This window comes from Mirounga leonina, unplaced genomic scaffold (assembly GCF_011800145.1).
Source record: "Mirounga leonina isolate KUSES-001 unplaced genomic scaffold, KU_Mleo_1.0 Mir_154, whole genome shotgun sequence".
Taxonomy (NCBI): Eukaryota; Metazoa; Chordata; class Mammalia; order Carnivora; family Phocidae; genus Mirounga; species Mirounga leonina.
Window position 1 is genome coordinate 9,778,670 of NW_023270389.1, and position 22,884 is coordinate 9,801,553.

The window sequence follows — 22,884 nt, forward strand, 5'->3', positions numbered from 1 at the left end:
CAACGTGGGGCTCGAACTCACAACCCCGAGATCAAGAGTCATATGTTCCAGTGCCCCTATTTATTCTTCATAATGAAATGTTTATTACTATTTCAACACCTTATGCAGACTTTACTTATTTGTCACAGGGTTGCTGTGTGGATTCAATGGTTTATCTATGTAAGTGTTCAGCAGAGGGCCTGGCACATAGTACGCTCCCAATATACACTACTATTATTTCTATTCAGTGAACCAATCTGTCATTTATGATAGAAAAATTAGCTAATTTTTCCCAGAAGAAGAATCAAAAGATAAGCCTACAGATGTGTGACTTTTGTTAAAGTATTATGCATCCACTATTTCCCAGGTTTGTGTATACGCTAAACTAATTGTTTCAAATATTATATGCTATTTTTAAGATCATACTGTATGTTTGCTCTTTAAGTTTTTGTTCTGGCCTTTGGCCTAAAGCAATACAATTTGGATAGGACGTGTATATTAGAAAACCATATAGAAACAATGCACACTGAAGTCAGGTAACAAAGGCATTTTACCATAACTTCTGTCGCCAAAATGTAGAGTTACTAGTGTAATTCAGGACAACCTATCTCGTTTAGGTTTAAAAGTTTCTTCTTGGGGCGCCTGGGTGGCTCAGTCATTAAGCATCTGCCTTCGGCTCACGTCATGATCCCAGAGTCCTGGGATCGAGCCCCGCATTGGGCTCCCTGCTCCGCAGGAAGCCTGCTTCTCCCTCTCCCACTCCCCCTGCTTGTGTTTCCTCTCTCATTGTGTCTCTGTCAAATAAATAAATAAAATCTTTAAAAAAAAAAAAGTTTCTTCTTTATATCACGCAGTATCTCACTTCTGCAAAAACATTTTCATTCTGTGTTCATAAAGAGCTGTCACAAAGTTCTGTCCTCTAAGTAAAAAAACCCATCAGGAAAGGTACTTGTAAAAATCATTGTAGGTTTATTGAGATTGAAATAAAGTGCGAGGCTACCAGAACAGGAGTATGTGTTTGTTTTTTTTTTAAAGATTTATTTATTTACTTAAGTTATCTCTATGTCCAACATGGGGCTTGAACTCAGAACCCCAAGATCAAGAGTCGCATGCTCCCCCCACTGAGCCAGCCAGGCACCCCTGGGGTAAGTTCTTAAATGGTCTCAAAATACCTATAAACACTGATTTCTGAACAAATTATAGCTTCTTACATATGTAAGGGATTTGGTATGCAGATTTTCTGATCTCCAACTATAAATGACTCTTCTACCAGAAAAGATAATAGACCCAGAACATAACAAGTCTGTGTGACAACATAATGGTGAGGGGGAAAAGCCTCTCGGTTAAAATCCAACTCCTGTCATTCTTCTGGCATCAAGTAAGAGAAAGGAAAATAAACTTTTTTGTTTGTGAAGATAGAAAAACATACCCGAAACCACTATAATATAGTAACCGGAAACTTATTACTACTCAGAGTTCAGAACAAAAATCAACAGCCAAACATGCCCTTCAGAGGCACAATAAAATCTTTTACGTGTTGTCCTGATTAAAATGGGAGTCTGGAAACAAAGCATGAAACATCTCTACTATATTAAAAATCAAGAACAAATAAACTGAAGGCAGATTCCCTCTGAATGTACTAAGTCATTCTACAGGCTTCAGAGGAAACATTTCAAGAAATACAAACTGAAGTTCCATGGTTTATCTTATCTACTAGTAGAGAAATTCAAAGTGCACATTTTATCAATGTACTTTAGGAGATGTAGCACCCCGTGTCCTTCTGAGGTTTGATATCTGGTTCTTTCACAGGTTTCACCACTTCTTCTGGTTTGGGTTTGGGCTAGGGAGAAAGAGAAACACAGTGTTAACTGTTAACTGTAAACTAATTATTTGGAAAACAAACACTATATCTTTTCCACCTTAGACTTTTAAGAAATGAAATTACATAAAAACATTTCAAGGAAGGAGCTATGGCTGGAAATTAATTCCCATTCCCTTTTTTTCAGACCCCTCCTCTTTTGGCAGTCAAGCCTCAAATTTTGCACTTAATCTACTACTTGATTTAGTACACCTAGACGTACTTAGATATAAATGAATAAAAGCAGTCTTATTTTACCCCTGGATGATTTCATGGAATGTTGAAATTAGATCAAATCTTCAAATACCCTGCGATATGCTAAATCAAAAACAAAGTATTGCTATAGCAATATAAACATGGACAAGCCATCTGTTTTAGACCTCTTCTCCCACACTCTTCTTAAAAGCATCTCTGATAAACTACAGAAAGGCAAGATAATGTGTTCAAAAACGACTCAATTATGTAGGAAATCAGAAGATAATTAAGGCCTAGAGATCTTATCTCTGAGAGAGTTCAACAACACACATTACACCAAACACTGCAGTTAGCTAATTTAACATTTAGACAAATGTATAGATCTACTTTAAGTAGAGAAAAATACCAAAATGCTAATTCTGAATTCTCTTTTTGAACTTTTGTGAACAAATGGAAGAAAGCCAATCTCGTACACTGTCATCCTTGGGTCTTTTGGTGAGATCAAATGCGGCCAGCGTGTCTGGTGTCCAGTGCACACTTGTAGGAGGAAATTCAAAAGGTACAGGCTCTACGAGACCATAATTTGCTTTGAGTTCCAGTTGTGGAGCTTCTGTTGGAATTTTTTGAAAGTAACTGCAAAAAGCAATATAGAAAGCAATTCATTTCATTCATCAACTACTTGAGCGTCTACTATGTTCAAGGCCCTGTGAGAGAGAAAGACAATTTAATGATGAATAAGACAGACAAGATTCTCCTGCCTCATGCAGCTTGTATGAGTAGACGAAACAGTCAGGAAAACTTGTCAACAACAATGCATCGTAACTGAAGCTGTAACAGATGTTGTATACCATGAGAACACGAAAGAGGGGCAATTAACCCCAATGTTGGGGGGCGGGGGTGGTTCAGAAATGCTTTCCAAAGGAAGTGATAAAAGTTATACTAGGCATGTTTAAGCAAGTAAAAGGGCTCAGTGTGACCAGATGCAGAATATAAGGGGAAGGACGTAGAGAGACAAAGTGGGGACAAAATTGATTCTCCCAACCCACACAGGTGGTGATCTACAGTTTGAACAATGCTGACTTAATGGAAAACTGCTCGATAGGACTAGGCAGGACTGACAGAAAATCCATTTCCCTGCTTTACAGACAGCTGCAACCAGAGTGAGATGAATATGCAAAGGGAGCAGAGAAGCTATATATAACACATGGGGAAGAAGTAGCAGGGAGGCGAAGTTAAGAGAAAATTAAGACACTATAAGGGAGCTATATGTTAATAACTTATGTTTAATTTTAAAATCTGCTTTTATATATCATCATCAGAAGCAGAATAAAGTCAGGTCCAACACAAGGGAACTTTATTACCAATTTAAAGACAAAATTAGTTAAACTTAAATGCAATCTGACATAAAATCTTTGGGGGTAGAGACTAACAAACTGTGAGATTACTGATACAACATATTTAAACATTATAATTACAAATACATATACTATACTAATATTACTAAAATAATACCGAGCTGTACCCACATAAATCCATTTTCTCTCTGACATTTCTCTAGGGTATTCTTCACAAGATTTCCAAGTTTCCTAAAGAATAAGTGTCCTGAAGGTTTGACCGTTGGTCCGGGTCCTTTGGTTTCTCCATATTCTTTGCACAATGCTTCTGCCTTTGCATAAACTGCATGTGAAAGGGGTATAAAAATCATTTGATTATAATTATTGACTATACTAAAAAGGCTTTGAATCAGAGATGATAGGAACTTTTCTGCTCCTTACCTAGTAGAACAGTAATATCAGTAATAGTGTAAGAGGAAAGGGGGTATTTTCTACAGGTTTTTTGGCTTTTAAAACTTTGTTTCTCTCTCTCCAATTCCCTCACTTGGTCCCATTCTTTCATGAACTCAGCCAAAAATCTCTTTTAACTGCTTATTTCCTTTTATGATAAAACATTTGTTTTTTAAAAAGGAGTTAATATTCTGGCAGGAATACTTACATTTTTCTGCTTCTTGGAGAGACCTGATTGCTTCACCACATTTATCACTAGCCAACAAAGTCTGACCATGATAACAGTAAGCCTGATAAAGAAACAAATTTTTATTCATTCTCTCCGCAAATGATGCTTTCTGCTATCATTTTACATATACATCAGATGAATGAGCGCCTTTGTCCACTGTTAGAAGTATCAATGCAACCCCTTACACTTCTTTCCTCAGTAAGCTTCCCCCCAATCTGTTAGTATAAAAAGTGGGATTATGTCAAGGTTTTGAGCCACACTAACCTTCTAACTATGGGCTGACAGCAAAAAGTATTTCTGAATAATGAAATCTGTTTTTACAATTTGGGCACAGCAGATAAAGGAAGGAAATTGCGGTGCTAATGCAGAGGGATAGGGAGGGAGGATTCTAAGGTTAATGACTAAACAGTTGTCAAGAGACATTTTATCAGCCTGTAGTAGGACATGCTCATTCTTTCAATGTCTGTATCAAATGCAGGACTGCAAATTCTTGAAAACAGATTTTTAAGGTATAAGGAATAAAGTATCAACCTGGATCCAAAAACGGTGTTTGATTATCTCTCACATGACATTCTAACCAACAAACAAGTAAGTTTGTTGGTGGGTGTAAGAGACTGGTAAGTAACTTCTCAAACAGTGCTTACTAAGGGTTCTGCACAGATCCAGCGGACATACTGGGTGTAATGCCTTAAGATCAGAATCGGTAAATACCTTCTTCAATGTACAAGATGAAAGGAGAGAAGGTTCCAGATTAAAAGCGGGTTTCGCTCAAATAGTCATTCCACTGCTATAACGCAGTTCTACAATTCTACATAACGTCTTTCCACCCACTTCAGCTCACAATGGCTGCACTGTCCGTGAACAGTTGAGACCTGTCCGTTATTTGTAAAACGCTAATTAAAGTCTGACAAGATGACAGACCTAGCACTCAAGGGGCTGGAAAGACAGTAATTTACATTGTTGTTCAGGTTATAAATACTTACATAAGCTGTGTAGAAACACATTTTCAAGTGAAGGTATTTTCTCCATTTAGCAGAATACGCAGGTTCCAAACTGGATAAAGTATGATCTAAAGTTACATTTTAAAAAGCAAAATATAATTTCACCCTGATTCACTAGAAGACTTTAGATCATGTGTTCAGATGCTAAAAGCAGAATGCCATTCAAGTCTAAAACTCAAGCATTTACACATTTTCCAAAAAAACTTTGCTTTAAAGTGATTTTCCCATAATATTTTAACTACATAATAAGACTGTTTAAATGCCATGGCCCGTCTTTTGATGGTTAACATAACAAGTTTAAGATAATGATAAACACAGAACTTCAAGATAAATACAAATTACATACCATTATACTGTTTTCTTAAAATTATGTAACATAGCAATGTGTAGTGTGGTCACCCAAGTCAGAAACACGGACACTTTCCTTACTGGTCCATCACTGCAGCACTGAATCTTGCCTAACACACTTATTCACATCCTGCCAACTTCTCTCTAATCCATTTCTCTTCCACTCCCCACTTCAGTGTCTTTGTCAATGCTTCCATCACTTCTTCCATAGACCATAATCACTTGTGGAGTCAGCCTAATAGTCCTTCACCTAGCAAGCCCATTTCTCATCTTACAATTAAGGGACCTTTCTTAAATTTAAATCCAATCAGTCAGATTTGCTTCAATTATCTACAGAATAAAAACCAAACTTCTTAGATAGGCTTTCAAACCAATTCAGGATCTCACACATGCATACTTTCCTAAGCTTTTCTCCTATCACTCACCCTGTGTTTCAGCTAAGGCATCTGTTTAAAGGTCCCAGAATACGCTAAATTATTTCTTCTCTCTGTATGTACTACAGAATGTTCTACTCTTCTCATATGGTAAAGTTTCCTAGCAAACTTAGAACTTCTGTTTATGTTTCAAAGTCAGGCTTAAACTCCACCTTTCCCTAGACAGTCTCCTCTAGCATCCCCAGATCCTTTGGTTTTTATTACACTGCTGTAATAACATCTTATTTTATGCTATAATAATGTGGCTACGTGTTTGTTTCTTTCACCAGACTGTGAATCTGTTCTATTAATCTTTGTATAGCTAAGCAACTAAAATAGTAATCATCCCATAAATAGAAACAAATGCTTGTTTCCTAAATAAGTGAATGAAAAGAATAACAGGCTAATGAGAAGACCCGAGTTCGAGTCCCAACTTCACGCCTGCTAACAGTTAAATTACAGGTTAACTAACTCTCTGGAGTTGTTTCTTTAATGACAGCAACTGTAAGGTTATTATTAAGATCAAAAAAACTTCAAAACTAAAACACCTGTATAATTATTACATATAACTGGTTAAGAAGGATTGCTCTGTCCTTTCCATTAAAAGTTACGTAGCGCATTAACAGTTCTCATTCTTTTTTTTTAAGATTTTATTTTATTTATTTGACAGAGAGAGACACAGCAAGAGAGGGAACATATGCAGGGGGGAGTGAGAGAGGGAGAAGCAGGCTTCCCGCCGAGCAGGGAGCCTGCTGCAGGGCTCGATCCCAGGATCCCGGGATCATGATCTGAGCCGAAGGCAGACACTTAACGACTGAGCCACCCAGGTGCCCCCAGTTCTCATTCTTTGAAACAAGATAATAACACAGGTATTATTGCAGTTTTGCAAATGATGAAATGATCTGAGAATCTATTTGTTCTGCTTATTCCCTGTTAAGCCAAGAGTTTAATCCGAAAATCTAAAGACTAAAAATATAACAAAAGAATTATAAACTTACCAGCTTTTTGATAGAAGTTGGCAGTTTCATAGGCCAGTGCAGCAATTAGTCCAGGAGCATGTTTCAGTTCAATTGCTCGAGCAATTGTTACTGTAACCAAAGCACAATAAAGTGAATGTGTAATTAAGTTTACTTGCATTAAATTAATTATAACAGCAAAAGACAGCCCAATAATCTATTTGGAATTTTAATAGTTTGTTAAGAATTTTAACATGAAAAGTTAACTTACAGAAAATGCAAACATAAACCAAAAACACTGAGCTTGCTGATTCTGATATTGTTTCTTTAAATCACTAGCCAATTACTAGCTAATCACAAAAAATTACTACTACAAAACAGCATGTCAGAGGAGAACAAACACTTCCAGGGCACTGGAATTTAAAATAAAGAAAAACAAAAAGCCTACAAAGTTTCTTTATTGGTTTTACTGGAGTCTTCATTTATTTCCTGACACTGAAAGGTGAAGATTTAAAGGCAAGCCAAACAGTGGAAGAAGAAAAGGAAAGAGCAAGGCAGAGAGGGAAAAGAGGAGTTACAGAATTAATCTGATGTTGTCAGAAATGGCATGACATCAAAATCCTTTTTAAACTACAAGGCCTTTTCCTGCTAAACTATCCATGAAGGCAAATGCTGAAGGTGAAGTTGTTCCTCACTATAAATCTCTCAAATGTGAGACTCAAATCCAGCTAATTCTGATTTAAAAAAAAAAAAAAAAATTAGATGCCAAGAGAAATTTCTTAAAAAAAAAAAAAAAATCTTACAATATTTAGGATACCTTCTTGAGCTTCGGCCTGACACTGGACAACATAAGCTTCTAGTAGCCGTGCCTCTAAATCCCTCCCCTTTTCTGCAGGTGTAATAAGCTTTGGGATATGACTTTCCTGAGAGAGAAAGAAAAACAACAAAGAAGCCACATTTTATTTTAACCCAGTTGTTAGAGATGAACAAAATGGAAGAGACATTCAGTTTGGGGATTTATCAGAAATTCAGGGGGTGCCTGGCTGGCTCAGCCAGTAGAGCATGTTCCTCTTGATCTCAGGGTTATGAGTTCAAGCCCCACCTTGGGTATAGAGATGACTTAAAAATAAAATCCTGGGGTTCCTGGGTGGTGCAGTCAGTTAAGTGTATGACTCTTGATTTCAGCTCTGGTTCTGATCTCAGAGTCCTGAGATCGAGCCCCGTCAGGCTCCATGGCCCAGCATGGAGTCTGCTTGGGTTTCTCTCTCCCTCTGCCCTTCCCCTCTCCTCCCCCACCCAAAATAAATAAATAAATTAAATTAAAATTAAAGATAATAAAATCTTTTAAAAAATGTCTTAAAGAAAAAAAATCCTAAACAAAAATAATTCAGGGCACCAAAATAGTGTAAAAAGGAGCGATATTAAGCTTCTAGAGAACAAAAGCTCCTACATACTAAAAATTTTTAAAGTTTCTCATACATGTCTGCAAAACTTGGGTCAAAACAGATAGCTTAGATATGCAAGTTACATTTTCATCTTAGAAAATGTTTAACTGGGGGCGCCTGGGTGGCTCAGTCGTTAAGCGTCTGCCTTCGGCTCAGGTCATGATCCCAGGGTCCTGGGATCGAGCCCCGCATCGGGCTCCCTGCTGGGCAGGAAGCCTGCTTCTCCCTCTCCCACTCCCCCTGCTTGTGTTCCCTCTCTCTCTGTGTCTCTAATAAATAAAATCTTTAAAAAACGAAAAGAAAATGTTTAACTGAAACAGTAACCAAAGTTCTTTTGCATGACAGCTAGAATTACTCATTTATATTAATAACTGTAGAGTAGAAAGAGGTCTACAATTCTTTTTTTTTTTTTTTTTAAGATTTTATTTCTTTATTTGACAGAGAGAGAGAGACAGTGAGAAAGGGAACACAAGCAGGGGGAATGGGAGAGGGAGAAGCAGGCTTCCCGCGGAGCAGGGAGCCCGATGCGAGGCTCAATCCCAGGACCCTGGGATCATGACCTGAGCCGAAGGCAGACGCCTAACGACTGAGCCACCCAGGCGCCCCAAGAGGTCTACAATTCTATAGGTAACTCAGGATCATAGGTTTTTAATCACTGTAAAAGCATCTTATTTTATCGTGAGAAAACCTACTATTAGCCTCTGGAAGGTGTTTAGTAAATAGCGGTTTAATAAGGATGAGGTGGGGGTAATCCTGATTGCTAAATACATCAGTCTTTCTCCTAATTTCCATCACTGGAGATTTAATATAATTACTGCATACTGACTGCCCCTCTAGCCTTTTCATGGAGATACAGAGAATACCCTCAGAAGTTCAGTTTTGCAGAATCATGATTTATCCTGGCAACTGCCACAGACCGCAATGAGAAATGGTAAGAACCGTCAATCTTTGTGCTTTGTTTTTTATCTTTACCAAAGGGATACAAAAATAACCAGTGAATTACAATTTTCTAACTGTAAAATTCACTGATGATTTTCTAAAATGAAGACATCTGAACTTCTGTAATTGGCTGCAATCATCAATAAAGTATTCAACATAAGAAAAACAACCTATACCAGGTTCTTTTTACAAAGTGAAATAATTCCTTCCCCATTCCCCAAAGAAAGAAAAATTATTCAAGAATTAAAGCATTAGGAATATATTTTATCGTTATTATTATTTTACCTTTAAATGTTTAAAAATCCCTGCTGCAATTTTTAGGCTTCGATGGACTTCTTTTGCTTCATCTTCTGTTATGCTTAAAGATAGTGGTTACATTAGTTAGAGGATGAATCCTGTTTCTTGTACTAAAACCAACAACTAATGCATTATCATAAAACCAAATTAGTCATTTGTATTTCTCACCAGTAGTTTTCTCCCTTCAAAAAAAAAAATCTGACTCTTAAAAAAGTAGCAAATGCACATGAAAATTATCCACAGAACACACTACAAATGAAAAAAAGGGAGACCCTGTCTATAGGTTGGGACAGAGGCTTCTTGCTGTTCCTTCCAGATAATCTTCTGTGCATTAAACAAGCACAAAATATTCTACACTTAATGCATGCACACACTTAACACATATATACACTCTTGTTTTAATCACCTAATTACTTTAGAGATAATTTTATATCAGCACATATAATTCAACTTTATTTTACTTATTTTTTTAATATTTTATTTTTGAGTAATCTCTACCCCCGACGTGGGGCTCGAACTCACAACTTGAGATCAAGAGTCACATGCTCCACCGACTGAGCCAGCCGGGCACCCCTCAACTTTATGTTTAAATGGCTGCGTATTATATGCATGGTCAGATGCACCACAGTTGGTAGTTGCCAGTTTCATATTGCTAACACCCATTTTTACTATTATAAAAATTGCATCTTGGGGCGCCTGGGTGGCTCAGCTGGTTAAGCGACTGCCTTCGGCTCAGGTCATGATCCCGGAGTCCCAGGATCGAGTCCCACGTCAGGCTCCCTGCTCAGCAGGGAGTCTGCTTCTCCCTCTGACCCTCCTCCCTCTCATGCTCTCTCTCATTCTCTCTCTCGCAAATAAATAAAATCTTAAAAAAAAAATTAAAAAAAAAAATTGCATCTTATTTCATTTAACAGTTCCCGAATCCTTCAAAACATCTTTCACGTTTGTATTTCTTTTTCTGTGAGCTGCCAGTTTATGTCCTTCACTTATTTTCAAATGATTTGTTGATCTTTTCCTTTCCTTTCCATTATAAAAACAATTTGTCACAGGCATCGCAATTTTTTTGACCATCTGTCATTTGTTTTTTAACTTTGTTTATGGTACTTTTATGCAGTCAAATATTCTATTTTTTCCTTCTCTTGGTTTGGGGTTTCATTTAGAAAGACCTTCCTCATGACAAGATTAATTTTTTTCCCCTTTTAACATTGGGCTCCATAATCGATACTTAAAATACTAATACTATGAGGCAACCTTTCCTTTTACAGAAGCGGTATTTTTTATCAATAGCCCAGACTTTTTAATAATGAATCTCCATATATTTGAAAAATAACACATACGTATACAACCTTCCCCTTTAGACTTACTTTTCTTTTCCAGCCAGTCTTGAAGCATATTTGGTATACCATAAAGCTACATTAAATCCCATGGAAATTAATTCAAAAACAGCATCCTGCTGGGCACTAGAATTATAAACATGGGTGTCATTAAGTTCTGTCAATTACTGAGACATTGCTATATGAAGCCCACTGTACATCCAACTCAAAATTATAAAACAACTATATGCTAACTGGAAAAATGAAGAAAACAGTCCTTGTGTTTAATGACTAAAAATAATGGACTATAATAGTAAACATGAGAACAGTAGATTCTCAAAGGTTACTGTACATAGACTAGCTTTAAAAATACAAATTACGGGACTCAACTCCAGAGAATCACAAAGTCTGGGAGGGGCCCAGAACCTATATTTTTAGTAAGTACCCAGTTGATTCTGGAGTGGGTGGTTCTTATATCAATTTAAAAACAATGGAATTCAGAGAGAGATTGTTTCAGGCAAGAATGATTAAAGGAGGTTTAATGGTAGAGACAGTCTCTAATTGTGCCTTGAAAGATGGCTAGAGGGGAGGCAGAAGGTTACCCCAGGTAAGGGAATGATGCTGTTAAAGCACAAGAAAAGCATAAACATTTTTTCTGAGAGTAGTGACCCAACTAGTGTGGAGTACACGGTTTGTCAAAAGAAATCGAGGTCAAAAAGCCAAGCTGAGGTGAAACGGGTAGACTTTGAATGCCAAGCCAATCATTATGTGTACCACAAAGAAAAAACGTCTTACAAACATCTGATTTGTTTCCTTCAGATTCTATTACTAAACATGACACCAAGAGGATGGCAAGAGCTTATTTAGCAAATACAGTAATACTAATTTTTAATCATTCCTGCTTTGATAAGAACTTGAATTTATATATTACTCATTTATCTTAAGTGATGAAGAAAACAGAATATCCTTATTTTATACACATAATACTAAGATACAGAAAAATTACCCAAAGGGAAGAAACTAGAATCATGGTCCCACTTTGTGTTTTTTAAAGATTTATTTATTTGAGACGGTACATGCATGCGCACAAGCACTTGTCGGGGGAGGGGCAGGGGAGAGGGACACAGAATCTCAAGCAGACTCCCCGCTGAGCACGGAGGCCAATGCAGGGCTTGATCTCATGACGCTGAGATCACAACCTGAGCCAAAATCAAGAGCTGGACGCTTAACTGACTGAGCTACCCAGGTGCCCCTCCACTCTGTATTTTTTATTTAACTGCTGCCTCATAAAAGGAATGGAAACAGGGAAACTTTTTGGATTAAAAAAAAAGGTGGGGTGTTATAAAACATTCACAATTCAAAAATAACTTACATACTACCCTGTTTAATATGTTATAATACACAAACATGTGAGTTATGTATTTTTTTAGTGGAATGCTTCACAAATCCATGTGTCATCCTGCCAAAGGGGCCACGCTAATCTCTACACTTTCTGATTTTAGTGTATGTGCTGCCAGAGCACTAAACAAACCTCTTAAGAACAGTCTTAGCTCATCGATACCCCACCGGTAAAAGCTGTAATGCACAGTTTAAAAGTTTATTCTCGGGGCGCCCAGGTGGCTCAGTCAGTTAAGCGTCTGCCTTCGGCTCAGGTCATGATCCCGGGGTCCTGGGATCAAGTCCCACATCGGGCTCCCTGCTCAGCCTCCTTCTCCCCCTGCTTCTGCTACACTCTGGCGCTCTCTCTGAAAAATAAATAAAATCTTAAAAAAAAAAAGTTTATTCTTTTCAGCATTGAGAACTTTCAAATGAATTATATCTGGTAATCTGGTAGGCAATCTAATTTATAAGTTTACCTTTAAATAAGATAGTTTTGCTAATTTATATAAAGTCTCATGAATAAATGTCTCCCTTTTTAGCCTTCATTTATTTCAGTCTGCCTTGTTCCCAAACACTCCATTTCTATTGTACCACATCTTAGTAGTCAGAATGTATATAGTTGAAAAAGCATTTTTCAGAACAGATATATTCACAGCACACTTTCTACTGAATAAACAGCAATCAAAGATAAAGCAACTTAAAAATCTCAGATGTAGGGCGCCTGGGTGGCTCAGTTGGTTAAGCAACTGCCTTCGGCTCAGGTCATGATCCTGGAGTCCCGGGATCGAGTCCCGCATCGGGCTCCCTGCTCAGCGAGGAGCCTGCTTCTCCCTCTGACCCTCCCCCCTCTCATGTACTCTCTCTCATTCTCGCTCTCTCAAATAAATAAATAAATCTTTAAAATAAATAAATAAATAAATAAATAAAAAATAAAAATCTCAGATGTAGAGAATATCGGGTATCATTCCTTAAGGCCTTCATCATCTAATTTTTCACTGTCTCATAAAACTCGCTGAAAATAGCTGTCACAAGTAATCAAAATTTGGCATGGTGGGGAAAAGTGCCAAATGTATGTAATACAAAACACTTTAGAATCTGCCAAAGTTTCGTGATGTCATAACGATAGAGGTTTGACTCTAAAAAACATCTTTTTGAAGAAAAACATTCCTTAATTTTAGATAAAGTACAAAGGGGTCACATAAAAAAAAAAGAATAGAAAAAAAAACATAAAACGAGAACTTGGAAAACCTTAGTATCCCAGAATATTAAAATTTGGAAAGAATCCATAGTCCTCAACTTCCTACCAAATTTATGAATTCTACATACAATATTGCCAAGGAAGGAAGGAAACTAACAATTTACTAAATATTATACACCTGGCATTATTTGAGTCACCTACCATAAATCTGCCTATTTTGTTCCTCACAAAAACCCTATATCTGTAACCCCAACCCAGAGTTGAAGCAGGTGTTCACAGAGAGACCTGAGATTGCACCTGAATATATAGGAACCCAAAGTCCACACTCCTTCCACTGCAATGCCTGCCCTGGGTCTCTCAGCAAGCTCCACTTCCTTCCCTTCTGACTTTATACAACTTTCTACAGCAAATGGGAGATCCGGATACATGGTCACTTAAATAATACAATGGTGTTAAAAAAAAAAAAAAAGTTCAATAAAAGTTTAGCACCATTATGATGTTTCCTGTTGTAACTAGACCTCTTCTGATTAGTTTCAAGTGAGTGATAAGAAAGTTCTGAGGCGAAATTTTTTAAAAGAGCAGAAACAGTGACGAGAAATTAGGAAGAAAATAAAACTATGCTCAAAAGAGTATGGAGCTGGGGTGGAACTGGGGACAAAGAGAAAGAAAGAGACTGACCAAAGACATCTGAACTATCCATCATAAAAGAAAACTAGGTGAAAAGCAAACTTTGGCTCTCCTTGAAGGCAGGCAAAGACTAAAAGATAGATTTGGATTCCAAATTTCCAAACTGTTCTTTGCATATAATTAATAAAGCCAAGAGTGTTCAAGTCTGGTTAACATTTGTATTGATTATCTCAGAAACAGATTTGGTCCAGGAGAAATAAACTGTATTTTTACTTAACAGAATGCATTAAGAGTTTAGGTCAAATGTTTTTAACTAATTACGTGATAAGAGAAAATGCTGATCAGATCTATATTCTATTTCTTCAAAAACAGAGGCTATGGGTTAACCACTGGCTAAATAGTTACAAAAATGGCTTCCGTTTTGTACTGTTAGCTTGCCTACCTTGGAACCTGTCCTTGTAATGTATCAGTCCATTTGAAATTTTGAATATATCGTAACTTGCTTTCTTGGGTAGATTCATCCAATGAATTTATGAAACCTGTAAAAAGGTACAGAATTTCAGTTTTAGAAGAAATATCAAGTATTATGTTTAGAAATTTTTTCAGATAATGACTTATCCAGATATCTGAAGAAAACTCCTAGCCCCTCTCCCCGCTCCATACCTCACACCTTCTTCTAAGGTAACATAATATGAAATATGTACACATTTAATTTTCAAAATGTTAGAGGGACCAATACCATCCTGACATTCTCAACGTTTCTGAAACTCAAGTATATCAAAGAATACAGACTAGAATACTAACCTATTCAAATTTGTAAAGTCTAAGAATTAAATGTGAATTTCTGCAAAGTTGTTTTTTAAAAACTCTGAAGTTCCCATAAATAACTAACCTTGTAAAAGTGAAAAATAGGAATCTGATGCATTCTTCATCATTTCTGGATTACAGCTCAAATCAGTGAAGAGTTCAAGCAGCCGTGCTCTGGATGATCTCAAGTCACTTATATGAGACAGAAACAGTAAAATTAAATAAGCTGCATTATGATGAATCTATGTAAAAGTGGCTTAAAGTTTCAACTGTAAAAAGCTTTAAAATAATGCACACCCATACACTTCCTCTAAGGTATTACTAAGAGTATACAGGAATAAACTTAATTAGGACTAACACTGGGGTAAGTGAAATTTCTAGTAACAACTGTTTTACAAGTTGTACTAAAATAAGCTCAGCCCAACCTAAGAGGCAAATCATGGATACAATTGTGTAATAAAAATATACAGCAAGTTTCAATTTAAAAAAATCAAATAAACACAAGCATGCAAAATGGGAGAAAGAAATTAAGAATGAGTAAATTAAACAGACCAGTTCACAATAAAAGTTTTCTGAAAAATGGAAATTTAACATGCTTATGCAGTTTTAGTAGCTCCTTAAAATTTCAAAACGTGACATTATATCAATATATCTTATTAAGTAGGAAACCCTATTTTTAAATTGCATCCTATAATTCAACATACACATCAAGAGTGTGTGAGAACATGTGGCCACTACTCATTTTAAAACTGCTCCCTGGTCCCCATATCTGCAATAAATGTTGCAGATCCACCATTTCCTTCTTGAAAGTCTCTTCTCCCTGTATTCCACTAACACTAAATCTTCCTGGATATCCTCTTATCTCTAAAGTTCCTAAAAATGTTTATAGTCTTTGGCTTTCCGCCTTTCTCTCTTTTGAGGTCTTAACAATTTTTCATACAATCTGAGATCTACATCATCAGCTCTACCTTGGCCGGGTTCCAGTTCCACATCTAATTTCAGAAGGTAACTTGCTTAATGAGGGTTCAGAAATCATACCGCAGGGACAATGACTGAAGACACTTGCATATAAATGACTAATGAAAGACTACACTTCAGTTGTTAGCACCGAGAGACTAGGGACTGTATATCCAGAACTTAGTAGATGCCTAGGACAAAGCACATACTTTGCTGAATAAAAGAATACTAACATTTCAAATGTTTTAAGATGTACAAGGCCTATAATGCAGCAGTGATGTTTAGAAGAAAGCTCAGACCTAATTTTAAATGGTCTGAATGGAATGTTTACTCACTGGTACAAGTTCCGTGAAGGCTTATTTCCAAGAAAGTACATACCAACAATTACATACAGATGACCAGAATGGGATGGGCTACCTTATGAATTTGTCATTGTTGAGTTATTTAACTAGAAGCTAGGCAAGAGTAATTCCCGGACCAGAAACAAGGCTGAATTCTTAAGGCCTATTCTAGGCTCAAATAAGTTGCTAGCTATTTCTGGGTAGGCACTCAATCACCTGCAACCCAACTGTATAAAGTTATATTCACCTTAAAATTACAGAATTTCAGGAAAAATGTACCTTAGAAATATCTATTTTAGACTGTTCATTTTAAAAATGAATAATAAGACCCAAAGAAGTTAAGAGACTTGCCCAATGCTATGGATATAACAATTAAGCCGGGACCAATCTCTACGAGTGTAAGATCAGGGGTTAGCAAACAAACCTATAATTTGTTTTTGTACAGCTCTCAGCTTGTTTTTGTAAAATGAACAAAGAAGAATATGCAACAGCAGCTGTATATAGCCCCACAAAGCCTAAAATGTTTACTACTCAGCTCTTCACAGAGAAAGTCTGATGACCTCTGATCTAGATAAATAAGCCAGCTTTCCTATCTTTTGTTTGTTACTTCTTTCCACAAAAAGCAGCAACACTCTCAATTTTCCATTACTGGTACCATCAAGGTCTTGATCATCTAAATCACCTATTCATATAGACTGAATCCTTTTCAACTTCCCAGAGTTGACTCCTCTTTTGAAATATCTCTTGCATATATCTCTTTTGTTGCAAACTGCTCTACTCACTACCCCTAGAATAAAGGTTTTCCTGACAGAAATGATTTTCTTCTATCACTTCTTACAATCTAAATCAAGTATTAGCAAACCTTTTCCATAAAGAGCCTGAAAAATATTTTAGGTTTTGTGGTTCAGAAAGTCTCCGCTGATACTACTCCACTCTGCTGTTGTACAGGAGAGCAGCCAAAGGCAGCCAGAGACAATATATAAATAAATGGGGTGAGGTGACATGGCTGTGTTCTAATAAAACTTTATAAAAATAGGCAGTGGGCCAAATCTGCAGGACAGTTTGCCAACTCCTGAACTGAGCCATACAATTTATTTAAACTCCAACTCAAGTCCTTTCTCCTATATGAACACTCTAAAGCCTATTCCAGATTACTGAGATCTCTCCCTGCTCACAACTCCATGAATTTACTATCTGGCTAATTAACAATATCCATATACAGCTTTGTGAAGTCTCTTGTACTGTTGTAATATATAGCTTAACTCTTATTGTGATTGTTTTAGCCTCTCTGGGACTCACTGATCTAAAATTAAGGACTGCAGCCTAGATGACTGCCAAACTTTATAATCTATTATTTCACTCTTCACAGGTCATTTGCAAGTTTACAAAGAGCCTAAGGGTAGGGCAAGGTGTTACATGCTTCTGTATTTCCATGAAACCTAAAGTAGTACCTTGTATCCAAAGTGGCTCCATCAGTACTTGCTGAGTTTAACTAAAACTAACCTGCAAATTTTTGCAGCAGCAGGGCCAGCGGCTACACCATAGTAGTTAAAAGCGACAGGAGCTGTGGCTTTTAACGGGTTCCTATGAAACCAGTGCGTCATTTTCTCCAGCTGTTTCCTATAAACAAAAAAGGAAACTGTATAAAAAATAAAAATGAAACATTTAATAATGTAAATAGTATAAAAATTAAGTTTACTAAGGATATATGTATACATTTTTAAAATATATATGTGTGTGTTTGTATATATATGAGACATACACACGTACAAATAATGACCCTTATTTAAACTAAGGTTACTTGAAATAAATAGGTTTTAAATTAACTGTATTTCCAACACAGTATTGCTGATGCCAATTAACTGGTCACAGCATGTGTTTCTATAATAAATATACTTTCCACAGAACAGTAATAAAAATCAGAATTTTCATGAATAAAAAAACATGATACTCGATTAAAGTTTCTATCCTATAAACCCAAAATATCTGAAAACCTAACTAAGTGAAATGCCAACTTAAAAAATAGTCCCAAGGGTGCCTGGGTGGCTCAGTTGGTTAAAGTGTACTACTCCTGGGGGCGCCTGGGTGGCTCAGTCCTTAAGCGTCTGCCTTCGGCTCAGGCCATGATCCCAGGGTCCTGGGATCGAGCCCCGCATCGGGCTCCCTGCTCGGCGGGAAGCCTGCTTCTCTCTCTCCCACTCCCCCTGCTTGTGTTCCTGCTCTCGCTATCTCTGTCTCTGTCAAATAAATAAATAAAATCTTTAAAAAAAAAAAAATAAAGTGTACTACTCTTGGTTTCCACTCAGGTCATGATCTCAGGATCCTAAGATCCAGCCCTGAGTTGGGCTCTGCACTGAACATGGAACCTGTTTAGGATTCTCTCTCTCCCCCTGCATACAGTCTCTCTCAAATAAATAAATCATTCTTACAAAAAAAAAAAAAAAGCATGTCACTTGCCTAATAGTCCTTAGGTAGAAAATGCGAATACAGGAAGGCCCAGCAGAACACTTAAATGTGGCAACTAGATTCCGGGAAATCACAGTCAAGAAAGCCTGATAAGGTTTAATTAACTTAAAGGCATTATACAATGTTGTTGATCGAATTTTCTGACTGGGGAAAGAAACAACAACCGTGGGCTGCACCGTGTAAGAAACACCTCCTGCAGCACCTCCCTTAAAATATTCACCTATTTCCGACAAAACCGATTTGGGAAAGCACCAGATATTCCATGCACTGTATACGCAATGGAAAATTGAGCAAGTTCACTTACGGCTCAAAACATTTAACAAGTTCTTCTAAGAATATACACAATCTTCTAAACATCCATGTAAACCAACTTTATAACAAGTAAATTAATACAGCTTCTACGTGCATATAAATCAAGCCTTCTGGAGATAATGGCACACCATACACTCGATTTGGGGACAGCAGATTTTCTACCAATACCCCTTTCAGGTGGATTTCCACTTCCTGGATGAAAATGTCCACAGTTCCGTGTATCCTGGCTTCAGGAACGAAGAGGGTAAGGACTGTACTCTCCGCCCCGGCCCCATCTTGCCCCTTTCTAAGACCTGCCATTCCTGTTTTCAGGAATTCGGAGGGTGGCGAGAACAGCGACACACCCACCCGCAGGTGCAGGGGTGCCCTGAGAGCCACCAGCACCACGGTCTGGTCGAAGCTGCCACCTCCCCTGCCTCCGATTAGTGAAAGAGTTCCCCCACTCGCCAGGCCCCGGGCCCCCCACGAACCTACCTGGGAGCCACCCCCGAGTTTGGAGCGCCCACTTCCGGTTTAGCACCCAGCCTCTTCCTCCCGAGCGCCGACCCCTGGAGGCGGCGCGCGGCGGCCTTGCGCAGGCGCCAAGCCTAGGAACCCCCTCATCCAACCGAACAGGCATTTTCGTGGAAAGCCGATACTTTCCACCCGGGAGAGACGGGCCGACGACGGCAGAACAAACCCCCGTTTAGCTTGTAAGATCCCCGGTTGCCAGTGGAGACGCGGGCAAGGGGATTCGGCGAGTCTAGCTGTTAATACGATCGATTCGCAGGGCCAACACGCATTTTCTTTCGTTTGTTTCAAGGCATTAGAAGGAGACTTTTTTGGACACTATCCGGGAGTCTATGGAGACTGTAAAACGCGTGTAAAAGGGTGTGGGGGGGTGACCCTATCGCTGGGACTCCGGGATAACGCCAGGGGTAGGGGTGTTACTGGGAGACGCCCATTCTCATGACAAACTTACCGGATTTCTCGGAAATCTGTGTAGCAGTCCTCCTAAGGGAAGAAAGGGAACGTCCGAGTCCACAAACGAGAAAGGGAGGGAGGCGGAGAGCCAGGGCTGCCGAACCAGAGCAAGGGCAACCAGGCCTGCGCTGAGCCGGGTCACGTGGCCCGGGCCGCCATGACAGCTACCGAGGCGGCAGTACGCGCCGCTTAGGGGCCCCCTCGAAACGCTCCGTTCCTCAGCCCTGTGCTAGCTACTCTTCCCCAGTCTTTATCGTGAACTGCGGTCTCTTCTCCTGAGAGGAAGAGAGGACGCGGCCGGGCCTCCCAAGCCGAGGAAGAAAGCCGCAATAGCGATGGCGGCCCTCGCGCGAGCGGGGCGGCTTCAACCTAACGCGGGGCGGGGCCTCGGGGCGGAGCCTCGCCGGGGCGGCCGCTTCAGAGCCGCAAAGTTTGGCTGTGGCGGCAAATGGGCTTGGGCGGCTCCTCGGCGGGTGGCGGTGGTGGCCGTAGCGGTTCCTCCTGGCCCTGTTAATGTCGGGGCCAGGCCCGGGGAGGATGGCGCCCTAGAGCCCGGCCTCGCTGGGGTAGGGGCGGGAGGGGACGGGGTGGGCACCGGCCATGTCGGAGGTGACCCGGAGTCTGCTGCAGCGCTGGGGCGCCAGTTTTAGGAGAGGCGCCGACTTCGACTCTTGGGGCCAGCTGGTGGAGGCGATAGACGAGTATCAGATGTGAGTGACTAACCGCGGGAGCGGGCCAGCCGGGCTCCCGTGGGCCGCCTCCCCCTTTCTTCTGTCGGTGTCTCTTATCTCTGTCTGCAGCCGAGGCTTCCCAGGGTGGGGCCCCCGCAGGCACTGGGGCTGGGATCGCACTGGCCCCGGACAGGCTGCCCTGGAGACGGCGGTCCGCTCGCTGGGCTTCCGCGCCCCCTCCCTCTCCGCCGCGCAGGGCCGGGTCCATTCAACAGGTAGCTCCCCTTTCCTGGGGCGCCCGCCCTAGCAGGCGACCTCTGCAGTTCCTTGCCTTCTCTCCCCCGCCTCTTTCAGGTTGCTGCCGCTCAGTTTCTCTTCTAGAATCTCTGGGGGATACTTGTGTGTTCCCCGCCCACGTTCCAGGGACGAGTGGCCTTGCTCTGTATGGTGCCTTCCTCCTCCCATGTGTAGGACAGGAGGGAACGGGTGGCGCTTGAGGGGAGGGGGCGCCCCCAGGAAGCAGCGAGGACAGGGGCGTCTCACCAGCCGAGGGAAGGGTCCCCCCCGGCGCCCCTTCTCCACCCCTCTTTCTGGTGAGCCGTGTTTTCACAGTTCACCTCGATTCCGTTTCGGTTTCTGGGACTGTTATTTGCTTGGCTGTGAGTCCCACCCACCCCCTCGCTCGGTTGCTTTGGGTGGAGTCCGCTCAGGATGTGAACAGAAGAGAGCAAACTAAATTAATAGACCACGCACGGGAGCCACCACTCCCTCTTTGGGTCCCTCCTCCTCGTCCTGTGTCTAATGTAGAGCCGCAGGGTACTTTGTGAGTACCAGTTTCTTTGATCTTTGACCCGAAGTCCGATTTCTTACAGCCTTTCTGGCTTCCCCCAAAACACTTCAGGGGCGTTTTTTAAATTAAAAGACAAGATTCACGTGTATATAAAACCTTGCTTAGTTTCTTGCACCTTTTACTGAAAAAATAAGAACTGCCTGCTAAAATGCTGTTGTTTGCAAACTGTTGCCATTAATTACTTCTTGGTTAAAAGCAAATTATTGTTTGAGGTGTTACTGAGTATGAAACCATGCGAGTAAAATCTTTTTTTTTTTTTTTTTTTTTACCCCCTCAGTGTCTCCTGGAAAGAATATACAGTTGAGACTTGGAAGCTTTAAATTCTTTTTCCTTTCCCTACAATAGTTTCTTGTTTTTATCTGACCATTAAGATAATTTAAATGTGCAGATGTTTTCTACCCCCATGGTACTGACTTGTAGTTTCAAAGAGCCCTGGAAACAACCGTGCTCTGGGCCATGTTGCCAAGTGTAACAAGTACTAGCGTCTGTCTTGCATCTTCACTTGATTTCCCTCGCTCCTGCAACTACTTAGTGAGAACATTACTCTCATTTTACAAAATGAGGAAACGGAAGCTCAGGTTAAACAGATTAACAGGGGTCCTAAAACTACCAATGAAATCTGGGATTTTTTTTTTTTTTAACTCCAAATCCTGACTGCTCTACTACACAGTGCTTAAGACACTTTATTTAATGTGCCTTGTGTAAGTGAATTGGACAAATGAGAAGGTTTCCTTCGTTACCAGGGAACATATCTTAACCAGACTGTAGCCAGTTAGCACCTGTGTGTACTCATTCTTTGGGTTAACTAGAATCGCATACCCTGAAATGTAAAGCTGCCTTCACTTGTGATGCAGTGGGACTTAGCAGCTGTTGACACTCAGCAGACTTCACAATGGAAAGTGAAGAATACCATGTCCAATCGAAATTACAAAGGAAAATTGAGTATGGAAGCTGTTTCGCTGGAATTTCGAGAAACATCTCAATGAGAGTAGTAGCCACATACAAATCTGTTGTTGGACCACAATACTAACCTTTGAACTTCATAATTCAGAGAAGTTCTCAAATTATAAAAACTGCCAGTGTTAAATCGGAGGAGTAATGATTGGCTTAAATTTTGTAAACACATAGGCTACATATAAAATGAGGTTGAATTTAAAATTAATATATTCAAAAATGAAGACAGATTTCCTTTTTTTCTTGCAGTTATCTCTTTGGAAGGAAAGGCTGCGGAAAAGGAGACCATTTGGGGGCCACTAATAGTGTAAAAAAGAATGGACAGCATTTAGTGACTGGATGTTGAGAGTGAAGGAGGAAGAGTCTAGGATAATTGGCATTTCTAATTGGGTAGGCAGCAGGGACTTTATGGTCTTGCAACACAGCGAATTTATGGGAGAGGGGATATTGGGGAGGAAAGAAACAGGTTTGTACCATCACAATGTAAGAATGCTAATAGCTTAAACAATCTTGTTTTTCAACGACAAGAACAGGGGATGTAAAGATGTACAAGATTTGATTCCCGCCCTCAAAGCCCTGAGAGTCTTTCTAATGGAGGATT

The 22,884-nt window shown here is 39.6% G+C and overlaps 2 protein-coding genes across 5 annotated transcripts in view; one reads left to right on the forward strand and one right to left on the reverse strand.

Annotated features, from left to right (window-relative positions):
• Nucleotides 1–925: 925 nt before the first annotated feature.
• BROX (BRO1 domain and CAAX motif containing) lies at nt 926–20,005 on the reverse strand. 4 transcript variants are annotated; one of them, XM_035010079.1, is made up of 13 exons: nt 19,807–20,005; nt 17,571–17,680; nt 14,855–14,961; nt 14,405–14,501; nt 10,809–10,904; nt 9,433–9,505; nt 7,581–7,686; nt 6,806–6,895; nt 5,029–5,114; nt 4,025–4,106; nt 3,559–3,709; nt 2,506–2,665; nt 926–1,819 (listed from the first exon to the last, which is right to left on the reverse strand). In XM_035010079.1, the coding sequence occupies exons 2-13, from the start codon at nt 17,669–17,671 to the stop codon at nt 1,733–1,735; spliced, it is 1,236 nt and encodes a 411-aa protein (XP_034865970.1). In that variant the 5' UTR covers nt 17,672–17,680; nt 19,807–20,005; the 3' UTR covers nt 926–1,732. The 4 variants fall into 4 exon arrangements, with proteins under 4 accessions (XP_034865970.1, XP_034865966.1, XP_034865967.1 ...); XM_035010075.1 differs by having other exon boundaries at nt 17,571–17,706; XM_035010076.1 differs by lacking the exon at nt 19,807–20,005 and adding an exon at nt 19,320–19,338 and having other exon boundaries at nt 17,571–17,706.
• A 208-nt stretch (nt 20,006–20,213) lies between these two features.
• Nucleotides 20,214–22,884, forward strand: part of AIDA (axin interactor, dorsalization associated) — a 37,718-nt gene continuing 35,047 nt past the window's right edge. The window contains exon 1 of the mRNA XM_035010080.1: nt 20,214–20,518. Coding sequence (XP_034865971.1) covers nt 20,409–20,518 — 110 coding nt within the window. The 5' untranslated portion in view covers nt 20,214–20,408. The remainder of the gene's footprint in view (nt 20,519–22,884) is intronic.